General features: G+C 41.6%; 1 protein-coding gene across 1 annotated transcript; it reads left to right on the top strand.

Moving 5' to 3' along the window:
* Positions 1-1,437: 1,437 nt before the first annotated feature.
* LOC149316881 (carboxymethylenebutenolidase homolog) lies at positions 1,438-19,740 on the top strand. The gene is made up of 6 exons (XM_089516438.1): positions 1,438-1,515; positions 9,675-9,897; positions 10,800-10,907; positions 14,061-14,203; positions 17,703-17,794; positions 19,538-19,740. The coding sequence occupies exons 2-6, from the start codon at positions 9,683-9,685 to the stop codon at positions 19,721-19,723; spliced, it is 744 nt and encodes a 247-aa protein (XP_089372564.1). The 5' UTR covers positions 1,438-1,515; positions 9,675-9,682; the 3' UTR covers positions 19,724-19,740.
* Positions 19,741-20,699: the final 959 nt, after the last annotated feature.

Raw genomic sequence — 20,699 nt, 5'->3', positions numbered from 1 at the left:
CACTCACTCCACTTTGCATGAATCCGCATTATGTGACTTGCCTTGGATTCGATCCCCCCTCAATTTGGAAGGGGAATGGAAGGGCAACCAGGTGTGATAAAATATGTGCGTTATAACATAAATTTGCATAGCTGAACCAGGAGTCACCCCGGATTTGAGCTGCAAAAACCTCCATGTGATAAACACCACTGAGAAGGAATATTTTGAAAGCAGGTAGTGGTAGAGATGTGGATCAGGGGGATAGGAGCTTTCTTCTTCAAAGGCCAGGGGAAAGCATTTCTGCTGCCATAGTGCAGAAATAATGCAGTTTGATACTGCTTTAACTGTCATGGCTTCATCCTATGGAAACCTGGATTTGTAGTTTGTTGTGGCAGCAAAGTTCTCTGGCAGGGAAGGCTAAATATGTCACAGAGCTACAAATCCGAGAATTCCATAGCACTCAGCCATGGCAATTAAAGCAGTGTCCAACTGCATTTATTCTGCACTGTAGATGCAATCTTTGGGCCTTATCACATTGCAAAGGAAAGATGAGAGGGAGCAAAATAGAAACTTGCTTACCTTCCTGCGTGCCTATGAAGCACTTCCACTCTACTACCAAAGAAGACAATCATAAATGTGTGCTGTTTATCCTGCTGGAAAAATAAATTTGGCAAAAGCCACACATTTACCACCAATTCCCTCTGGAGGAAGAATGGAAGTACTATGATGTTGTGTGGAAAGGTAAGCCAGAAGCCATTTCTACCTCACTCCCTTTCGTCTTTCTTTTGCAATGAGATAATGTCCTTGGTTCTCTAGAGTCACCCACTGCTTGTCTTTTTGGAGTGTAGGAACATATTGTTTGGAAAAAGCTCCCCAAACCCAAAGCCAGATTGATTACTGTAACCTTTCCTAGTTTGGTCTCTTGTTTAGAGTCCCCTCACCCAGCAAGCCATCAACTCTTGCAACACACTTTTGCAAAATTTAAACTTCCTTCTACAACAGTCATAGGAAGAAGCAGACATCTTTCGTGGGACTGTGTGCGTATGTGCCTTCAAGGTGCCTTTCGATTTATAGTGACCCCATTAATTTCATAGGGCTTTTTTAGGCAAGGAATACTCAGATGTGTTTGTGCCAGTTGCCTCCTCTATCCTGGCTTAAATAGAATAAAAAGAAACCTGGTTATGGTAAGGGGGAAATTGCTGTGTTCCTTTGGCAGCATCTGGTCTGCAAAGTATTCTCCCTGCCTGCCCAAAATATTCCTTTAAAAAAAATCCTTGGGGAACAAGAGAAGCCTTCCTCTCTGAATCACGTCTCCTCCCCTTTCCTGTCTTTCTGGATCAGGCATTTACCTTTAAAGCAACCACCTCTTCCTCAACACAGTGTATCTACCAGAACTTCTGAAAGAAAGAACAAGAGAGCGGAGTAACAAGCAATATTAAAGCTGTTCTTGCTTGGGGGGTTAAAACAGCTGACATCTTACAAGTTTCTGCCTTCTTCAGTCTTCCCTGGATTCTGATCACATCACCTCCAGTCCAGGTATGTACAAGTAGGATAACTATGCCTACTAGGCCACTGCTGTTGAAATCAGTGGGGCTTTCAAGTAAAGATGCATGGGATCAAGATGTTGAGTAGTAAGAATCAAGAAATAGATATTTATTTTTTCATCAATAAACCTCTTCTACATTGAATGATACGCAGTTTCTTTGAAGAGAAATAAAGCACTATCATTGCAATTCTTTAAACCCACTGCCTAATGTTATTCAAGACTTTGGCTTGATTAAAGGGGAAAAACAACCGTGCCAACCATCACTTCAGACCCCTGGCAAGTATGATCTATCCCTTTCCCAGCCGACCATTTAGCAAAGAGAAAGAGAAAGGATAGCAGACAGAGTGGTTGTTCCCACTAGGTGAAACCCCGCGTTCTGAATCGAATCCAAGGAGTGGCGTTCCTATTAGGATCCGATTTAAACCTAGAACGGTTCTAGAGCAACCCGCAATCGTCCCCACTACAAATCGAATCGTAGAGCGGGATAAAAATTTAAATCGAATTTTCCTCATTTAACGCGTGTTAAAAAAACACTAGGGTCCGACCTACGTTTTCCCCTTGATTCGAGTTAGGAACCGGAGTATTTAAATAGGAACGACAGCCTTTGAATCGTGTTAGATGGATGGGAGGAGCGGACTGCGATGGGGCTGGCCTTGGGGGAGTTGCCCTTTCTGTCCCCATCCGTCGTGGCTGTGGCCATTTTTGCTTCCCTCACCCCTTTGTCCGCTGTGGTCTTTCAATAAGAGATAAGGATTATTTTTATTTTTGCAACCTCCCCTCTGTGTGGGGAGAGCCCATTTCTAACGGAGGAGAGACAGGAAGGGAAGGCTCCTCTCGAAGAGGCATTCCCTGCCCGCTTGGGCTCTGATCTCGCCCAGACAGGGAAGGGAAGGCTCCTCGCGAGGAGGCATCTGATCTCGCCCAGGCAGGGAAGGGAAGGCTCCTCGCGAGGAGGCATCTGATCTCGCCCAGGCAGGAAAGGGAAGGCTCCTCGCGAGGAGGCATCTGATCTCGCCCAGGCAAGGAAGGGCTCTGATCAATGGGGGGGGGGGGGATAGAGCCTTTCTCCCTCCATTTCTCAAATGGAATCTGCCTTCTCCTCCAACCCTGGAAAGAGAATCTTTGGGAAGAGTGCTCCCTCCCTGCTTTTCCAGCAGCCTCCTTCATTGATCTCTGGGCTCTCTGAAGGGATTCTCCCTGGCTGTCTTTTGGGAGACATGAAGAGGGGATGCTGTCATGGAAAACCTATCCCATAGTTCCTCTGGAAAGAGCTTGGGTTTCTTAAATTCGCTTTGCCAGAAGCCTCCCCCATTGATCTCTGTGCTCTCTGAAGGGATTCTCCCTGGCTGTCTTGGGAGACATGAAGAGGGGATGCTGTCATGGAAAACCTATCCCATAGTTCCTCTGGAAAGAGCTTGGGTTTCCTAAATTCGCTAAATTCACAAACAGTCAATGAAATGGAAACGATGCCAAAAGATAAATCGCTTCCAAATATTCCGGATTAACGTTACGTCATTCTGACGTACTATTGATTGACAGCTCCAAATAAGGTATGGAGGAGAAGAATCGCTTTATTTAAACACCGATTTCATGCCAAGTAGGAACACTTGCAGGTAAAAACTTCGATTTAAATAACCAGATGGGAACGATGAACAAAGCGATTCGGATAGCGGGATAAGAACAGTGTTATTTTGAATCGATTTTATTAAAAACGTTGTATTTTAAATCGTTTCAAATCTTAAGTGGGAACAACCCCAGAGAAGAGATGTTAGAAAGAGAAGAGGATACAAGAAAAAAAGTCAAACCTATAATGGGGTTTTCATGGCATGATTTGTTCAGAGGAGGTTTCCCTTTGCCTTCCCCTGAGACCAAGAAAGTGTGACTTGCTCAAGATTACACAATGGGATTCTATGGCTATGGGAGTGATTCAAAACCTGGTCTCCAGAGCTATAACCCAATGCTCAAATCACTACACCAAGCTGGCTTTAACTGTGTTTAGTCAGTTTTGTTGTTGTTGTTGTTGTTGTGTGCCTTCAAGTTGTTTCCCACTTATGGAGAACCTTAGGCCAGTGATGGTGAACCTTTTAGAGGCCGAGTGCCCAAACTACAACCCAAAACCCACTTATTTATTGCAAAGTGTCATGTCCCTCTGGCTTTCTAGTAACAAACTCTGGCAAACTCTGTGCTGGGGTGATGGCACATATGCCCACAGAGAGAGCTCTGAGTGTCACCTCTGGCACGCGTGTCATAGGTTCGCCATCACTGCCTTATCATGTGGTTTTCTTGACAAGATTTGTTCAGAGGGGATTTGCCATGGTCATCCTCTGAGACTGAAAGAGTGTGACTTCCCCAAGGTCAGCCAGTGGGTTTACATGGCTGAACTGGAATTTGAACTGTGCTCTACTGAGTCAGAATCCAGTGCTCAAACCACTAGGCCACACTGGCTCTTAGTAAGGTTTAGTAAAGGTATAACAGAATAATTGAAGCCACATATACAAGGGGAAAGCCTCACTCTAATAGACCATAGTTTATTTGCCCAGGATTTTTTCCCTCAGTACCAGTCCAATGTTTCTTTCTTGCCATTCCTACTTTTTACGGTGACTGTTCTGGGGTTAACAGCAGTAAGGCATCTATGTGTATCCTATACAATGTTTGCTTATAACTGCCCGCATGAAGAATATTGGACCAGCAGATATGTGCATATAACTATTGGAAACAAACTTAAGTTTTACATAGAAACACTAAAGGATATACTGTATATACTCATGTATAAGACTAAAAATTTTAGTCAAAAAATTAACCCAAAAGACCTAAGTTGACTTATCCATGGGTCAATGTAAGTACTGTGCTTTGACGCTTATAAAAAAGGAACCATCCCCTGCTGAAAGGCAAGAGTGTTATCTGTCCTAGTAGCACTGACTCCTCTACTATCTCATCCATCATGCCTTTAGTGTGAGAGCAAACAGTTATGCCTGCTGGGATTTTGTAGTTTCTTTGGCATTGTTTTTCTTCATTTCATCCTTTAGATCCTTTATTACATGTCCCTAAGTTTTAACCTCAACTTATCCACGGGGCATATCAAAATCTTAATTTTGGCCCCAAAACCTGCCCTTGACTTAAACATGAGGTCAACTTATATTTGAGCATATACAGTACACTAATAGTAGTTCCAATATGTTAAAACAACTTCTTGACATCTGTGGAAGCATCAGTATAAAATTAAAGTGTGGCCTCCACTGTACAGTACTATCATTATCCCTCCTGCATTTTTGGATGCTCTGTATAGGGCTGCTCCCTATAGGATTGGTTTTGAGGGTTTATCTGATCCAGTGGGCTGATCTAGAAAAACCAGTACTGTGGCAGTGGCAATTTCCCACCCAAGTTACCCTGATTCCAAAGCCTGACTTTGAGGATCTCCCAGAGCCAACATGTAGGAAGCAGTTCACCCTGGAAAGCAATGTAGAATGCAGTGAACTTGGTGTGAACTTGGAGAATTTGGTCTTCCCAGGACATGGGGTTATGCTTTATGCCTCACTGAACCTAATGGGAAGGTCAGCCCTCATAAAATAACTCTCAAGTTGAATAAAATAATGTGTTTTTAAATTAACAGCACAACCCTGGACACATTTGCCCAGTGGCATAGTGGTTTGAGTGTTGGACTGTGACTCTGGAGATCAGGGTTTGATTCACGGCTCAGCCACGAAACCCACTGTGTGACCTTGGGTACGTCACATGTTCTCAGCCTCAAGGAAGGCAATGGCAAACCTCCTCTGAACAAATCTTGTCAAGATTTGTGATAGGTTCACCTTAGGGTTGCCATAGGTCAGAAACAACTTGAAGGCACACAATAATACCAATTCCCCCCATTATGATATTGAATGGGCTGTACTCCCATGTACAGAATTGCAGCCTCAACAGTAGCTTTAAAGTTATCAGCTATCTAAGTAAAATTAGACTAGTCAGGGATGGTTCTGTGATTAGACAAAGTGAGGTGCTGCCTGAAGCAGCTGATTCTGGAAGTCAGCAAAATGTAGTTTAAGTTGCTGTTGCTGCTGTTATTGTTATTAATGTTTACTCTTAGTGATAGGACCATGTGGTGTTTTCTGTCTCTGGAGACAAAGTCTAGGATACTGTTGGCGAACTGTGGCAGCATAACTGCCCCAGCATAGGTACTGGTGGCAGAAGAGAAAAGCCATGACATTGGAAAAGCAGGCTGATTTTGTCTGCCTTCTCTCACCACTCCTGCATGTCCTTGGAAAAAGTACAACTGCTAATGTAGTGGATGAGCAAAATACTGTGGCCAAATTTGAATTTTAGGCACTTTCATTGGACAATGAACAGCAAATTCCCCACTGTTTGCTCATCATCAGGTAGCAAAGTGTCTTGGGATGCTAACTCCCCCACATTTTTAATTTGTTGTTAATTGCTGTCAAGTCAGCTTCAACTCATGGTGACTATAGGAATGATTAACCTCTAAGAGCCCTAGTTTAATAGCCCTTGTTAAGTCTTGCAAATTCAGGGCTATGGCTTCCTTAACTTGACTCTACCCACCTGTAATGTGACCTTCCGCTTTTCCTCTTGTCTTCAGTTTTACCAAGCATTATACTCTGAGTCATATCGTCCCATGATGTGGCCTAAGTATGGTAGCCTCAGTTTGTTCATCTTAGGCAGGTTACAGACCGCCCGTTTGGGGCAGCCTGCACCCGCCCCTTTCCCCGCTGTATTGGGGCCTCAGCTGCCAGAACGGCAGCCTCCGAGGCCCCAATCTGCCGCTTTCCGGGCCGCGGGGAAACGGCAAAAGGCCACTTCCCCGCGGCCCGGAAAGGGGTGTCCTTGGGGCTTGAAGACACCCGACGACAGCGGGAAGGAGGAGAAAGGGGCCGCTTGGCCCCTTTCTCCTCTGTGTTGCTGGCGCAGCCATGTAAAGGTTGCGCCCAGCGATGCAAAGCTGGAAGGAGCTCCGTAACGGAGCTCATTCCGGGGCCACAGAAAGGGCGCTCTAGGCGCCCTTGCGCGGCCCCACTACGTCACAACCGCACCGCCCCGTTTAGAGGAGGCACGGTCATGACGTCGTAATGGCGGCCCCTGTGTGGAACGGGAGCTGCCATTTTGTACATGCTGAGTACATACTAGGGTTGGGGGCATCCAGAAGGGACACCCCTTTCTAACCCTAGTACGTGCTGAGCACGTACTTTTATGCCCGTCTGTAACGGGCCTGAGCTTGTTAAGAAAGTTCAGGCCTGATTTGCCCTGAAATACATTTACTGGCCATTCTGACAGTTTTTAATATCTACCCTTTGTATAAAATATGACAACCCAAAGTACATTATATAATTTTACGAACATTGCACTATTCAAAAAGAACAAACTGCATAGCAGAACAAATATTTCAACTCTACAGCCTCTTTGGCTTTAGCAGGCGCCATAGTTTTCAATCTATATTCCTTCCTACACCACTACAATATTCAATTTGTTTTATGTATACAATGAATAATTAATTAGTTTAATTAAAAAGTGCTAGGTTATCCATAAACATAGTATCTGAAATCTAGGCAATCAGGTTTTGCCAATGATCTGGTGCCTCTCTTCTTTTATATCCACACACACACCCCTTAAGTTGTATATCTGTTGTTCATTAACCTTTCAAACACTGGATTAAAAGAGAATAGCATATAACTTGAAAAATTCTGGTTAAAAAGGTTCTAATAATGCTTTAAAATGTTATGTAAAATAACATCTACAAAAATACATTAAGCATTACACCAAAAAGAGAGAGTTTCATTAATAGAATCATAGAGTTGGAAGAGACCTCAAGGACCATTAAGTCTAACCCCCTACCATGGAGCAATACAAAATCAAAGCAGGATGTGTTCGAAATGTAACTCTGTTAAACCCTCACTAGCCCCAATGGTAATGAATTAGCTGCAATATTTTAAACTGTAACTTCCATTTGCTGATATCATGAAAAGTCATGGATTGAATTAGGAGGTAATCAGAAGCAAGATCTTGCACCGGTGGATAGTAGTTGATGTTTTCAGTTTATATACTGCTTCAAGGCAATAATGCTTTTCCATTCTGTTGTTGTTGTGTGCCTTCAAGTCATTCCCGACATATGGTGTCCATAAGGCAAACCTACTGCAGGTTTTCATGGCAAGATTTGTTCAGGGTGGGGTGCCCCTGCCTTCCTGTGAGGATGAGAGAATGTGAATGTATCATGGTGTCCAGTGAGTTTCCATGGCCAAGTGGGGATTCAGACCCTGATCTCCAAAGTCATAGTTCGCGGCTCAAACCACTACAGCACACTGGTTCTTTTACCCATTCTGTGGATGATATAAAATAGGAAAGTAGGGTAAGCTTTGAAGTACATATTATATTTTTAACTACATATTATATCGACATTTTCATGAGTATCCGTGTCATCAGGCACACAGTCTGAAGACAGCTGAATAGTCTCTTTGCACCAGACTATTATGACAGTTTCATCATTGGCTGGCTTTGAAACCAATCTCCACTTTTTGTCTCACATTGTCACTGCTGCTTTGATGCGCCCTGCCCTCTAGCCATTCACTCCAAGATATGGGTGACAACATTGGTATTTAGATTTGCATGTTGATGTGTTTAATTACAGCTTGCTGCTGCTATTCTGTATCATGTTTGTTCAAGGCTGCTGAGTAAACTTTCTCACATTCTCCTAATCACTATGATGATACTTAGCTGTAATGTGAGGAAACAGACAACAACTTTTCAGCAGAGAATGGAAAAGTTGCAAGTAGGGGATTCACACTGGCCATGTTGACTGGGGGATTCTGGGAGATGAACTTCAGAAAAATAACTTCTCCATGCTCTATTCTTCAAAGCATTAAATACAAGAGAGGCCCTATTGCCTCTGGTGTGCATACCATTGTTGTTGTGTGCTTTCAGTTTACGACCATCCTGTGGCAACTCTATCATGGGGTTTTCTTAGTAAGATTTGTTTGGGAAAGATGCCATTGCTCTCCTCTGAGGCTGAGAGAGTGTGACTTGCCAAAGCTCACCCTGTGGGTTTCCGTTGCTAACTGAGGTTTTGAACTCTGTTCTCCCAGAATCCTTAGATTTTTGCAGGTTTTTGCAAAGTTTTTAAAAATACACATAACCCATTCAGGCATTGCCAATAGTACTAGGACATAAAGGGTATTTATCCTGTATCATGTTACTATCAATTCTCTTAAAAACTATTGTTTCTTTACAGCGTCTGCTGATTCTTTATAGAGACACAGTCTTAATCTGTGCAGAGCCTGACATGCTGGCTAAGCAACAAAAAAGAAGAAATTCACAATCATGGAATCTACTGATATTAGAAGGCCAGAATCCCATTTTGAACAATATTTCTATGCAGACAAAAATATTTACTTTTTGGATTACTGGCTGATATGCATTTATTAAGAGCACATTAAATTATACTGCAGTGATTCCCAGCTTCTGGTCTGCCAGGCATTTTGGATTTCATCATCATGAAGTCCCAGCCAGCTTGGCCAACAGTGAAGAATTCTTGGAGCTGAAGTCCAAAGCATCTGGAGATGCAAATGTTGGGGACCGTTGACTTATTATAAATAAACTGAAATCTTCTGTGAGAGCCCATCTCGCAATTAAGATACAGTCATTTCAATTAGTGATGCTTCTAATATTCACTCAGGTTGTGCAGGAACTACTCCGTAACTGAAAAAAGGAATGAAAAATGGATCACCAGTGACTAGAACAGATGACAGGACATTAAATGCTGGGCTAATGTTTATATATAGCATTTTATTTTGTTTTTCATCTTCTTCTGGCTTTTCAGGTTTAATACATTTTAGTCATAAAGGTTTACTTAACATCATACTCATGCCTGACTCCTATTAAAATTATGTTCATACCTTATAACTCAGATTGTCAGATACCAGATCCTCTAAACGTTTCTGTCTCTTGCCTAGGTGTGGCTTCAGAATAATACAAAGATGAGAGAAAAGTAGCTTTATAAGGACAGATCCTAACACGTCCAGTCACTGGCTCCTAAATTTCATTTTAATCTTATCTTTCTATTGTTTGTTTGTTTGGTAGGGGAGGGTGTTTTACAATGGCTTGTATGTTTCCTTTTTAATTTGCTCTAATTAGATTTTGTTTTCATTCCCAGAATTTTTCATGACTAGTAAAGATTTGCCTTTCCAATATGACATTGGAAGAAGAAGCAATTATGTGGGCCGTGGCAAGGAAGTACAAGTTGAAAACATCAGCGCATATGTTAGCCAACCTGATGATGGCTCGAACAAAGCTGTAATTCTGGTTCATGACATCTATGGATGGCAGTTCCCAGATACCAGATATATTACTGATATACTTGCAACTAATGGATACATGTGAGTATTGTTGTTGTTACTCTTGTTCTTATTAATTTATTATTCGAAGTATTTATCAAGCCATTTTTAAGATGTTATGATACAATATGCTGACCTTTACCATCTTCTGCCTTTAGCAAGAGGCCAATTTATAGGACAATGAGGAGGTTCATCCTCCACTAGAGGAGTTTGGCTGAGAGTCTCAGTGGGAAGACTGTTGCTGTTGCCTCTCTGGCATCTGCTTCCTAATGATTGGGCTGGCCTGCTGTGATTGTCCTTATTCTCTAGACAAACCTCTGCTGCCATCTCCTGGCTTCAGAATATCCTTTTAGATCACAGCTGCCTCTCTAGTATTGACTGTCACCACCACAACCCACTCTTCAAGACCCCAGCAGTACTTTCCCTTTTCTGTCTAGTGAGTTAGTACCTGCCAGGGCATGTAACAAGAAGGCTGCAACACTGGTGCCCCATTCTCTGCTTTGTTCCAAGTGACACAATGGTGCATGCATCCACCATCTCTTTCCTCATTCACCTCCACTCATTCCTGGCCTTTTGGTTCATCAATATTGCACAAATACAATATGTATAGAAACATCATTATGCTGAGCCAGAGAGCACTGGTGTTGTCAGGGAATGGGGAGAAACGAGTACCCAGGCCTTAGAACTAACTCATATACAAAATTATATCCTCCTCTTTCAGTCCCATTCACCTTAATATTCATCTTCATCCAACACCTTCATCAACCTTAATTTTCAGGCTTTGAATTTCACTTAATATCTGAAAAAATGAGAGGAATAATGACCAACTTTCGCTTAAGTACCTGATTGCAGACTGTCTATTTATAATATTTGTTGCTCATCTGGAAACTTAACTGAATAATACAGGCCATTAGTAACTAACATCTTACCATTTTTCCATCTAGAACCATCTGCCCAGACTTTTTTCTAGGAAAAGAACCTTGGAAATCAAATAATCATTGGCATGATTTCCCAGACTGGTTAAAGCATCGAGATCCCATGAAAGTGGACAAGTAAGGCTAATGTTTATTTCAAAATGATGAGTAAGTGAAATGAGGAAATATTCGTTGAGAAATATTAATTGATAATTAATTAGCAAATTATATTACTAGAAGTGGGCCCTGATTTACAGTTCACATAAAACATATATTTCATCATTCTTTTTTTAAAAATCAGTAGAAAAGCACTTTAGGGCAAATGTAAAGTTAAAACATTACAACACCTTAAAATGGCAAATAGGGGAATAGCAACAATAAGACAGACAGCCAACCAAAATATCACTGTGTATGTCTACAATACATCTTTGATAAAATGGAGGAATAATAGAAAGGCAGCCTTAGACTGCTCAGTGGTTGTGTGTGTGTGTGTGTGTGTGTGGTTTAAAGATGGATTTTGTTAGCTCCCAAAAGAAAGAGAAGGAATTAAATAAAGGTTAGAGAATAATAGTTTAATTATATTGTCTGGGAAACATTGACAGATGTGCCAGTGGCACCCTGACCTTGGAGAAGGGAAATCAACTTTGCAACCCACTCCATGCCTTCAATGCTTGTTCCAGAATGTTGGAAAACCCTCTGGAGTAGGATTTTGTGCAGATCTGTGTGAGGTGCGGTAGGAGAAGAAAATCCTGTTTTACTAGTGGTTGGTTGGAAACATGCTATTGCGTTTAGGCTGATGTTACGTGGAGGCCCTATAAAAAATAAGTGAACAGAGAATGGCAATTATACATGCCTGGTATAAAATAGTATGGAGGTGGGAGGGGGGTCCAGTGTCAAAAATCTCTTAAGTTTCAACTCTTATGATGATATGTTTTTTTTCCTGTCATTCTTCCATGTTTCTGACAGAGTGCAAAATGGAGGAGTAGCATCAAATCTGGCCCCCTTCCTTTTCTGTAAGCACATAAAGAGGGCCCTGGGATTTTACAGTTCATCATTTCCTGTATTTATTGTGTAGAAATCCAGGCATTTAAAAGTACATGTAATAATAATAATACAATTTATTTATATTCCGCTTTTTTGCAAGGAATCAAAGCGGATTACAGCAGTATAAAGATAAAACATGGTACAGTTAAAATTACAATTTAAAAAGCCCCATATCCCTACCCTCTCCCCAATCATCAAAACCTAATCAAATTAATTTAAAAAGATTAAATAATAAACTGAGTTAAAACGATCCAAGTGAGTTCCCTAAAATTGCAGGTAGAGGTGGGTGGGAAGATGTCTTCTTCTGGGGGGGGGGAGGATGGGGCCGATGGTAGCATTGGGGGAAGCTTATCTAGGAGGGCTAATCTGGAAAGGCATGCCAGAAAAGATCCATCTTAATGGCCTTTTTAAAGGCGTCTAAGGTGGTAATATGACAGATCTTGTCTGGCAGGCCATTTCAGAGCCTAGGAGTGGCAGAAGAAAAGGTCCTCTGGGTCACCATAGACTATCTAGTCTTCTTAGACTCCAACAGATTCTTCCCAGAGGTCCGAAGAGAGCAGGGAGGATTGTGTGGAAGAAGGTGCTCCCACAAGTAGTCAGGACCCAGGCCATGTAGGGCTTTAAAGGTCATAACCAACACTTTGTACCTTGTCCAGAAACTAATAGGCAGCCAGTGGAGAGATTTTAAAACAAGTGTAATATGGGCAGTTCTAGCTGTGCCCGAGACCAACCTGGCTGCCATATTTTGTACCAGTTGAAGTTTCCGAACTTGGCACGGTGGTAACCCCATGTAGAGCACGTTGCAGAAGTCAAGCCAAGATGTTACCAGCGCATGTACAACTGTTTCAAGGTCTCCCGGCTTCAGGAAGGGGGCGCAGCTGGCGTATCAGCCGAGGCTGATAACAAGTGTTCCTGACCATCGCATCCACCTGAGCAGTCAGTTGGAGCGACGAATCAAGGAGCACCCCCAGACTGCAGACAGGGTCCTTCAGGGGAAGTGTGACCCTGTCCAGAAGTGGCTGGCATATTTCCATTCTCAGATTAGAGGTTCCTGTGACAAGTACCTCCATCTTACCTGGATTTAGCTTGTGTTTGTTTTCCCTCATCCAGTCCATTACCACCCCAAGACAGGCATTCAGAGGAGAGATGCCATCCTTAGTCACTACATCAGTCTGAGACATAGAGAAGTATATATCGGTGTCATCAGCGTACTGATAACACCCCACCCCATGTCTCTGGATGATCTCACCCAGTGGCTTCATGTAAATATTAACCGGATCCAAGGTTTCTCTGTAAAATTAGAACAGGTCTTTTCCGTTTATCTTCGCAAATTATTTGGAGTACCTAATTGCGTCCCTTCAGCTGCTTTACGACTTGAAGCGGGCTGCCACTCTGTGGAATGCTCTGCTTGGACGTGGACTTTAAAGTACTGGTTGAAACTCTTTTATGCGGGCCCTGACTCAGGTCTCTGGCATCTTATACGGAAAGACAATTATACCACCCTATGGTAAATATTAAACAGCATGGGAGACAGGATGGTGCCCTGGGGGACGTCAGATTTTAGCTCTCTTTTAAAAGAGCAGCTGTCTCCCAGCATCACCATATGGAATCTGCCTGAGAGGTAGGAATGGAACCTCTACAAAGCAGTGTCTCCAATTCACAATTCTCTCAGGCGTTCCAGAAGGATACCATGGTCTACTATCGAAGGCCGCTGAGAGGTCCAAGAGCACCAACAGGGTCACACTTCCCCTGTCAATGCCCAAATGGAGATCATTCACTAAGGAGACCATGGCAGTCTCAGCTCCGTATCCCGTCCTAAATCCAGTTTGAAAAGGATTTAGAAAATCCGTTTCTTCCAAGACTTCTTGGAGTTGAATGGCGACCGCCCTCTCGATCACCTTGCTTACGAATAGTAAAAGAGAGACTGTCCAATAGTTATTTTTGTCCAGAGGGGCCAAGGGAAGGCTTTTTAAAGAGTGGTTTTACCACAGCTTCTTTAAGATTATGTTTACCAACAGCACTCAGAACAGCTGGTGCCATTTAAAACTAGTTGCTGAACAATCTGAAAAAGGTTCTAATAACCTACATTTCAAATACGCAGCACCTAACCAAGTAGAGCTATATTTTATAAGAAGTAGAATGCCTCCCCTCCATCAATAGGGAAGCTGCAGGAACAAATTTTTGGTTTGCTATTTCTTTTCAGATTGTTACATAGATGTCTTAATTTCGCATTGTTCTATGCCTTAGGACAACTGCTGTGATTATGAAGTTTCTAAAGGAGAAGTACAATGTGGTGAAGATTGGTGCTGTCGGTTTTTCCTGGGGTGGAATGGCTGTACATCACTTGATGCTGACAAATCATCAACTAAAAGCTGGAATATCAGACTATGGTAGTGAAAAATACTTGCTACCTTAAGCAGGCTTGTATAAGTTCAAATATTTCAACACTTCTAAACTAACTCCATGTACAAATTAGCCACAAGTTTCAATACAGTATTTCAGAAATATATGCTCCATTTATCTACTGATCAAACAAGAAAAGTAGAACTGCAAGCCTATGCACATTTGCATTGGAATAATATTCTTTGAAGACTGGAAAGCTTACATCTGAGTAAAACTGCATGCTTGTAGTAATGAAAGAAAGAGTATATTTTCTGGAGGTTAAAAAAAATTTCTAAATATAATGGCAACTAAAATGAAATGACAAAAGCAAAGGCAAAATCTTCCCTTTTTTCAGAAATAACAATAATGTATTAAGTTTACCAGAGCCTATTCCATCTTAAAAACTCTTTGCCTGAATTTCAATTCTGCTTAAATATAGTGCTAACTATATGTCACAAACTTGCAAACAACTACTCACTGCTGATTTCTTGCAAGTAAGCTAGCAATCGGTTGTCCAGAATGGAAAGTTTTACACAATATGCTTCATTTATCAATCATTATTAGACTACAATGACCAGTGCAATGGTTTATAAAGAAATGGACGAGTATAATTTTCCCCCAGCTAATAACCTTTGTAGAAAGGATAACATGCTATGATATTTGTTAATGCTTCCTATTTTGCTGATCAGCAGAACATTGCACAATATTACAGGATCAGATTTGTGAAGAAGGACTCACAAAGATTTCAGAGCAAATAATACTGCAGTTATTTGGGGATTCTGGGAGCTGATTTTTTTTTTAAATGTTTCCAAGCTCTGAGAAACAGATGGCATTTTTGCCATATCTATTTATATACAAATAGGCAGAGGAAACAGGCAGAAACATGGTAAGCACACAGCTGGTAAATGCCGTGTGGGAAAAACATGTAGGTTTTCCTACCTATGGCCTGTTACAGACTGCCAAAATAAAACTGCTTCGGGTCTCTTTGGAGGTATGCTATTTAAATGATGCATGGGTCCTAAGAGTCCGGAGGTCGCGCCAAAGCCACACTCCATTCCTAAGCACTGGAGTGCAGCTTTGGTGCAGCTTCCGGATTCTTAGGATGCATGCATCATTTAAATAGCATACCTCCAAAGAGACCCGAAGCAGCTTTATTTTGGCAGTCTGTAACAGGCCTATATTTCCTTTATTAAAATTGAGGTTTCTTTGAAACTCCCTGCCACAAAGTTGTCTCACCTATTAATCTTAAGCACTATCATGAGACATCTACCTATAGTACTATTTTAGAAATGGAGTATTGTGGTTCAGTTAGCACAGGCATGGGACTGATATCACCACTAGAGACAACATAATACTGTATTAAATATCTAAAATAATTAAAACATTTTGGATCAGGGAGTATTGGGTTGCTTCTCAAAAACAGGAATGTATTTAAATTACTTGGTTTTCATTGCTAATAGGTAGGTGAGTTTTCATCAGACAAACATTACTCAAGAATTTTCCCCCTCTAACCCCTTTCTCCCTAAAATCCATCACAACCAATCTCTTACAAGCAAATTCTTGATGCTGCATAGCAGTGTTCCCCTGGCTCCAGCACCTCCTATTGCCTCTGGCTTCTAGGACGATTCAGTTTCCCCAGGGGCAAAAAATGTCATGCCATTGAGAGGTTGTGCTCACCAACCCTTCATGCTACACTGTTCCCAGGGTTGTCAATGCAAAGCCAGCAAGAAGGAAGCTGCCAGTGCATTATCCTGTCCCATAGAGACCTGTTGTGGAAAGAGGGAGACAGGGAAAAGGAAGAGATGGAGCAGTAGCAAGTCCTGCCATTTTTGGTGACGAAATTATGGAAACAGGGCAAAATAAGGGGTAAAAAAATGCCCTTGTTAAACACCATAAAATTATTGCTGACTATCTTGATTAAGACTCTTAATGAGGTTTATGCTAGTCAGACATCTCCCTAAAACTTTCTGGGGCTAGGTCCTGCTGCTTGTTTGAAGTTTCACCATAGCCTTACAGCACCAGCTGTAGCTTCTACTCACAGAAGAGTTTTCTATGGCTGTCCACTTTCTCCATTCCTTAACTGTGTTCTTAACGATTGCTACGAATGGCTATTAAACCACAATTAGAGCCAGAAAAAGCAGCCTTGGTGATACTTATCGCAGAACAGTGCCTCCGACCTGTAGCTGCTGTGTTCTCAAAGCACGGATAGTGCATCCCTTTTCACTGATAGGGGAAACCTGTTGACAAGCTAACAATTGCACAAGTCCCCAGGTGCAAAATGGCACTGGTGGGACAGTTGCGATATTGGCAGTAATGTCAGTGTTTCCTTCTCTCCCCCTCTCCCCCCTCCACTTTCCTATTCTCAAGGAGCCTGATTACCTTTAAATTATTTTTATTTCTTTTTTTAAAACCTTCAATTGCAGTAGCAGAGCCCTGGAATTGCATGAAAAAGTTTTGTTAAAATAAATAAAAATAAAATAATCAAAGGCATGCTGGGTAGGGCATAATGGGGCATGGAAGTGGGTTAAGGAGGAGTCAGGAAGAAAATGCAGTGATAGCAGCAGCCCCAGTCATATAACTGTGAAGGTTGTGATGTACTAATGTGATTGTGATTCAATAATGGATGCTCTGAAACTGGTATGTTTCCATTTTTTAACAACTGACATGATTGCTGTGACAACGGAGCTTGTATAGTAATGCCCTTTACTCTCTGACATTTTTTGTAAATCTGGCCAGACTATCTAACCAATCAAGCTCTTTGTGGACCTTCCAGCTAGTCCAGTTTTTATTGACCTCTCCACTCCAAGGATCTATAGAGTGGCATGTTTTCCTCCTGGTCATTTAAAAACTCAACTTGAAACCTTTTTATAACAACCCTATGTAAGCCAGACGCTGCTACCTTAGGCCCACTGTTAAGGGCTTTAGTCCTACTCATTTATGTTGTATAAATGCATTCAGAGGTTACTCAAAGAATATAAACATTCAAAACATAACCAAGAAAGTAAAGCAGAGCATTTCTTCACAATTAGTCCAACCTATCTCCAGATTGCTTCCAGTTATCCAGCTTGAAAATCAGCTTCCTGCTTTTTCTCTGGCCAAATACAAACCTTTTTTACTTTTTAAGCACTGTCTCCAAATACATGCCAGAATCCTTTGAAACATTGATTAATAGATTTTAAAACTACTAGAAACAATTGTAGTCTAAACTGGCTGAATGTACTAGTGTTCCTAGGCCTATCTGTCCTCAGGATAACAACCCAATGCTTGGACAGGTGGCAGAACCAAGCTCCAAGACCTGAATGGGAGGTTCTACCCTGGCTTTGTCTGAAAGCATCACAAGTCTCAAATGCAATATTATGTTAAAGGTGATGATTTCTATGTTGGCGAAACCAATATTCTGAGAGCATATGACAATGAAAAGACATACTGTATACAGAAATTTATTATTTGACTTTGCAATTCATTGTGGAAAGCATGGCGTAAGTGTCTTCCTTAAATATGTTTTAGGAATAATCAGGGACTCTGAAGATAGATATGTGTTGCTGAATCCCACCTTTTTCATTTTTGGTGGAAAAGATCACACCATTTCTCTGGATCAGGTAAGCAATTCTAATTCAGATTCAGACTCTAATTATACCTCCTGTGCCTGTCATGTATATATGAGATGGAGAGTGGGTGGAACACAAGAATCATGCCATACCCATACACGCATTTTTAAAAAGAAAGTAGCATGCATATTCCTGCTGAAGTGGTATGGTTGTGAGCATTTAGACAGAACTAATGAAGTAGTCCTCCATAGCTGAAAGAAGGAGAACAATAAAGGGAGGGAGGATAAAGGAAGGAATAGAATTTCTGTTCGTATTAGTTAACACTGGATGACACAAGTGAATACGGGGGCAGGGAGGGGTCTCATATTGCTGAATAGCTAGCTATCCTCACTAAAAGCACCAGCCTTAAGGACCAATTTATCTGCATGGGGAAAAGGCTGTTTTTCAGAAGGTCCCAACTTCAGTTGCACCTTCAGGCAAGGCAGGTAAAAGCTCCTGCCTGAAACTCTGGAGGACTACCTACATACTTGCACCCACTTATGAGCTGGCCATCCATGTCATCCTGTGAAGTTATGAGAAGGGGTGAAGCAGAAATCAGATACCAACAAAGAGAATGTTGTCCATTGTATGGAAGTACCACCATATGCTGTAAATTTAAAAGATAGGCCCGAGACACACCAGCCAAAAGTGGTGTGCCGGCACCGAAACTAGGGTTCCAGAGCGTGCGGCAACCTCACGCTCTGGAGCCCTAGTCTGTACGGGCAGCAGCATCATGGCGGTGATTTGTCCACATGGGCACCGCCATGATGGCGACGACAATGCGCAGCATCTGCATGTCACTGCACATTGTGTATGTCACAAGTGCACCGGGGGTGCACTCATGATGTAAGCACCGTGCTACAAAAAGAACTTGGAAGAACTGGGTTCTTTTTACTGTGGAGGGACGCTGTGTAGTTTGGGACTGCAGCGTCCTTCCACAGTTAAAATGGGCAACTCCATACCACCATTTCGGGGTGGTCTGTACTGCCCCATAAACTGTAATTTAAAAAGCTTAGACTATTTCTTAGAAAACTTTTGGGAGAGATGCAACCAGTATTTGGCTTTTTCAAAAGAAACAGATTTAGAGCTGCATGGGAACCATGGAATACCATCTGCCTTAGAATTTCCTATCCTCTTTTAATTATGTCACTTCTATTCTGACTGCAGTTGCTCAGCTGTAAGGGACAGAGACTGCCCTAAATACCCTAAAAGCACCAAATTCCATGGAAGCTAAGAAGGGTCAGCATTGGTTAGTACTTGAACGGGAGACTGCCAATTAATATCTGTAGGCTATATTTCAAAGGAAGGAAAGGGCAAAACCTCCTCTGAGTATTCCTTGTCTTTAAAAAACCCTGTGAAATTTATGGAGTCACCATAAGTCAACAGGCAGTTTGAAGGCACATACATACAAGGGACAGGTTGTCAACCATATGCAGACAAAGGCTTTGATTTTAATACAAAATTAAATGTATTTTGTAGAAAATTGGTATCAACATAGCTGAAAATCAGCATGCCTGCATGAGGGAGCAGAAATAAAGAAGGAAAGAAGCTAAATGACCAATAGTTGTTGCCAGAGAACATTTTAAACTTACATTCTAGCATAAGAATCATCATTGTGGCCTAACTCCATTTAAGGCAACTCTGGATTTAAAGCAAAGTTTACAAGTAGTCTAGGATGGAAGTGAGCAAGTAATTAGGAAATTTAATTTGTAATTTTCTGTAAATTATATAATGAAATTCACTATTATGTTATAGGTTGCTTTACTAGAAGAAAAACTGAAAGAATATTGTAGAGTGGACTATAAAGTGAAAGTTTATCCTGGACAAGTTCATGGCTTTGTTCAGTGTAAGCCTGAGGATATGAAACCAGAGGATGTGCCTTTCATGGAAGAAGCAAGAAAGGATATGATTGACTGGCTAAATAAATACATTATGTTTTGAAATGTAAATGCAACATATGTCACTTAATTTCACTTTATTGCCATCGATGCTCCTCCAAAATAGAAGAGGAAGGAGAAGAAATACTGAAGTACAATAAATTTTGCAATATTTGCGAATAGTGGACCTTAAGTGTTTCCATCCTTGAATGACAAACACCCAGTATTAAAGATCTTTTCTGATCCAGCATGTCTTTTAAAAATAGCCTTTGGGGGTCAGTCAGTTCTTGCTGGCTTTTCTTCAATTTATGTGACACATTATCCTTCTCTGAATATATTAAAGTTTAATATCAGCATTCATTATTATATACTAGCAGAGTTTTAAATTTTTGTTTCCTTAGTGTATTTCTTCTTTTTAAAAATCCAGGGTTTAGCATGCCCTGAAATGCTCCCACATGCACACACTTTCCAGATAAACAGAATTGCCATGGTTACTCTTTGGCAGTGGAGAAAATCATTTTAGCCTCAATGCAAATAACAATAATAATATTCAGTGCTGGAACAAGGAAAATTTTGTCCAATTCTCATGCACTGAAGAAAAAAAACATACTGAAGATGAAGGAGGAAAGAGAATGAGGAGGATTTGTGATATTTTCTTTAAAAAGCCACATTTTTCACTTAGCACCTATACAATCATGGAGCTATCAACAACCACACTTTTTATTTTTAAGCTGCATTCCTGCATGACTGCAAAAGGATACATAGTGGCAAAACAGAGCACCAGATTGGGGTTGCAGCAACTGCATGCCAGAGCCCCAATCTGGTGTTTTTCCAGCCCCAAAAGAAGCAGCAAAATCCTCCTCCTTTTGGGGGTGGAAAAAAGCCACTCTTGCCACCGTAGTTCTGCATTTCTTCAGCATGCAGTATGTAAACGTCTGGTTGTGCGAGTGGCATGATGCTGCTTTGGGGAAAGAGTCGGGACAGGCGACAGGTGGACATCATGCCTCCGTTCCACCCCAACACCAGCCCTTTTGACCGGT

Source organism: Sceloporus occidentalis, unplaced genomic scaffold (assembly GCF_023333645.1).
Source record: "Sceloporus occidentalis isolate IW3139 unplaced genomic scaffold, rSceOcc1.0.p SCAF_3, whole genome shotgun sequence".
NCBI lineage: Eukaryota > Metazoa > Chordata > Lepidosauria > Squamata > Phrynosomatidae > Sceloporus > Sceloporus occidentalis.
Note: the sequence above shows the minus strand (reverse complement) of the source record. Positions and strands in the feature narration are given on the sequence as shown.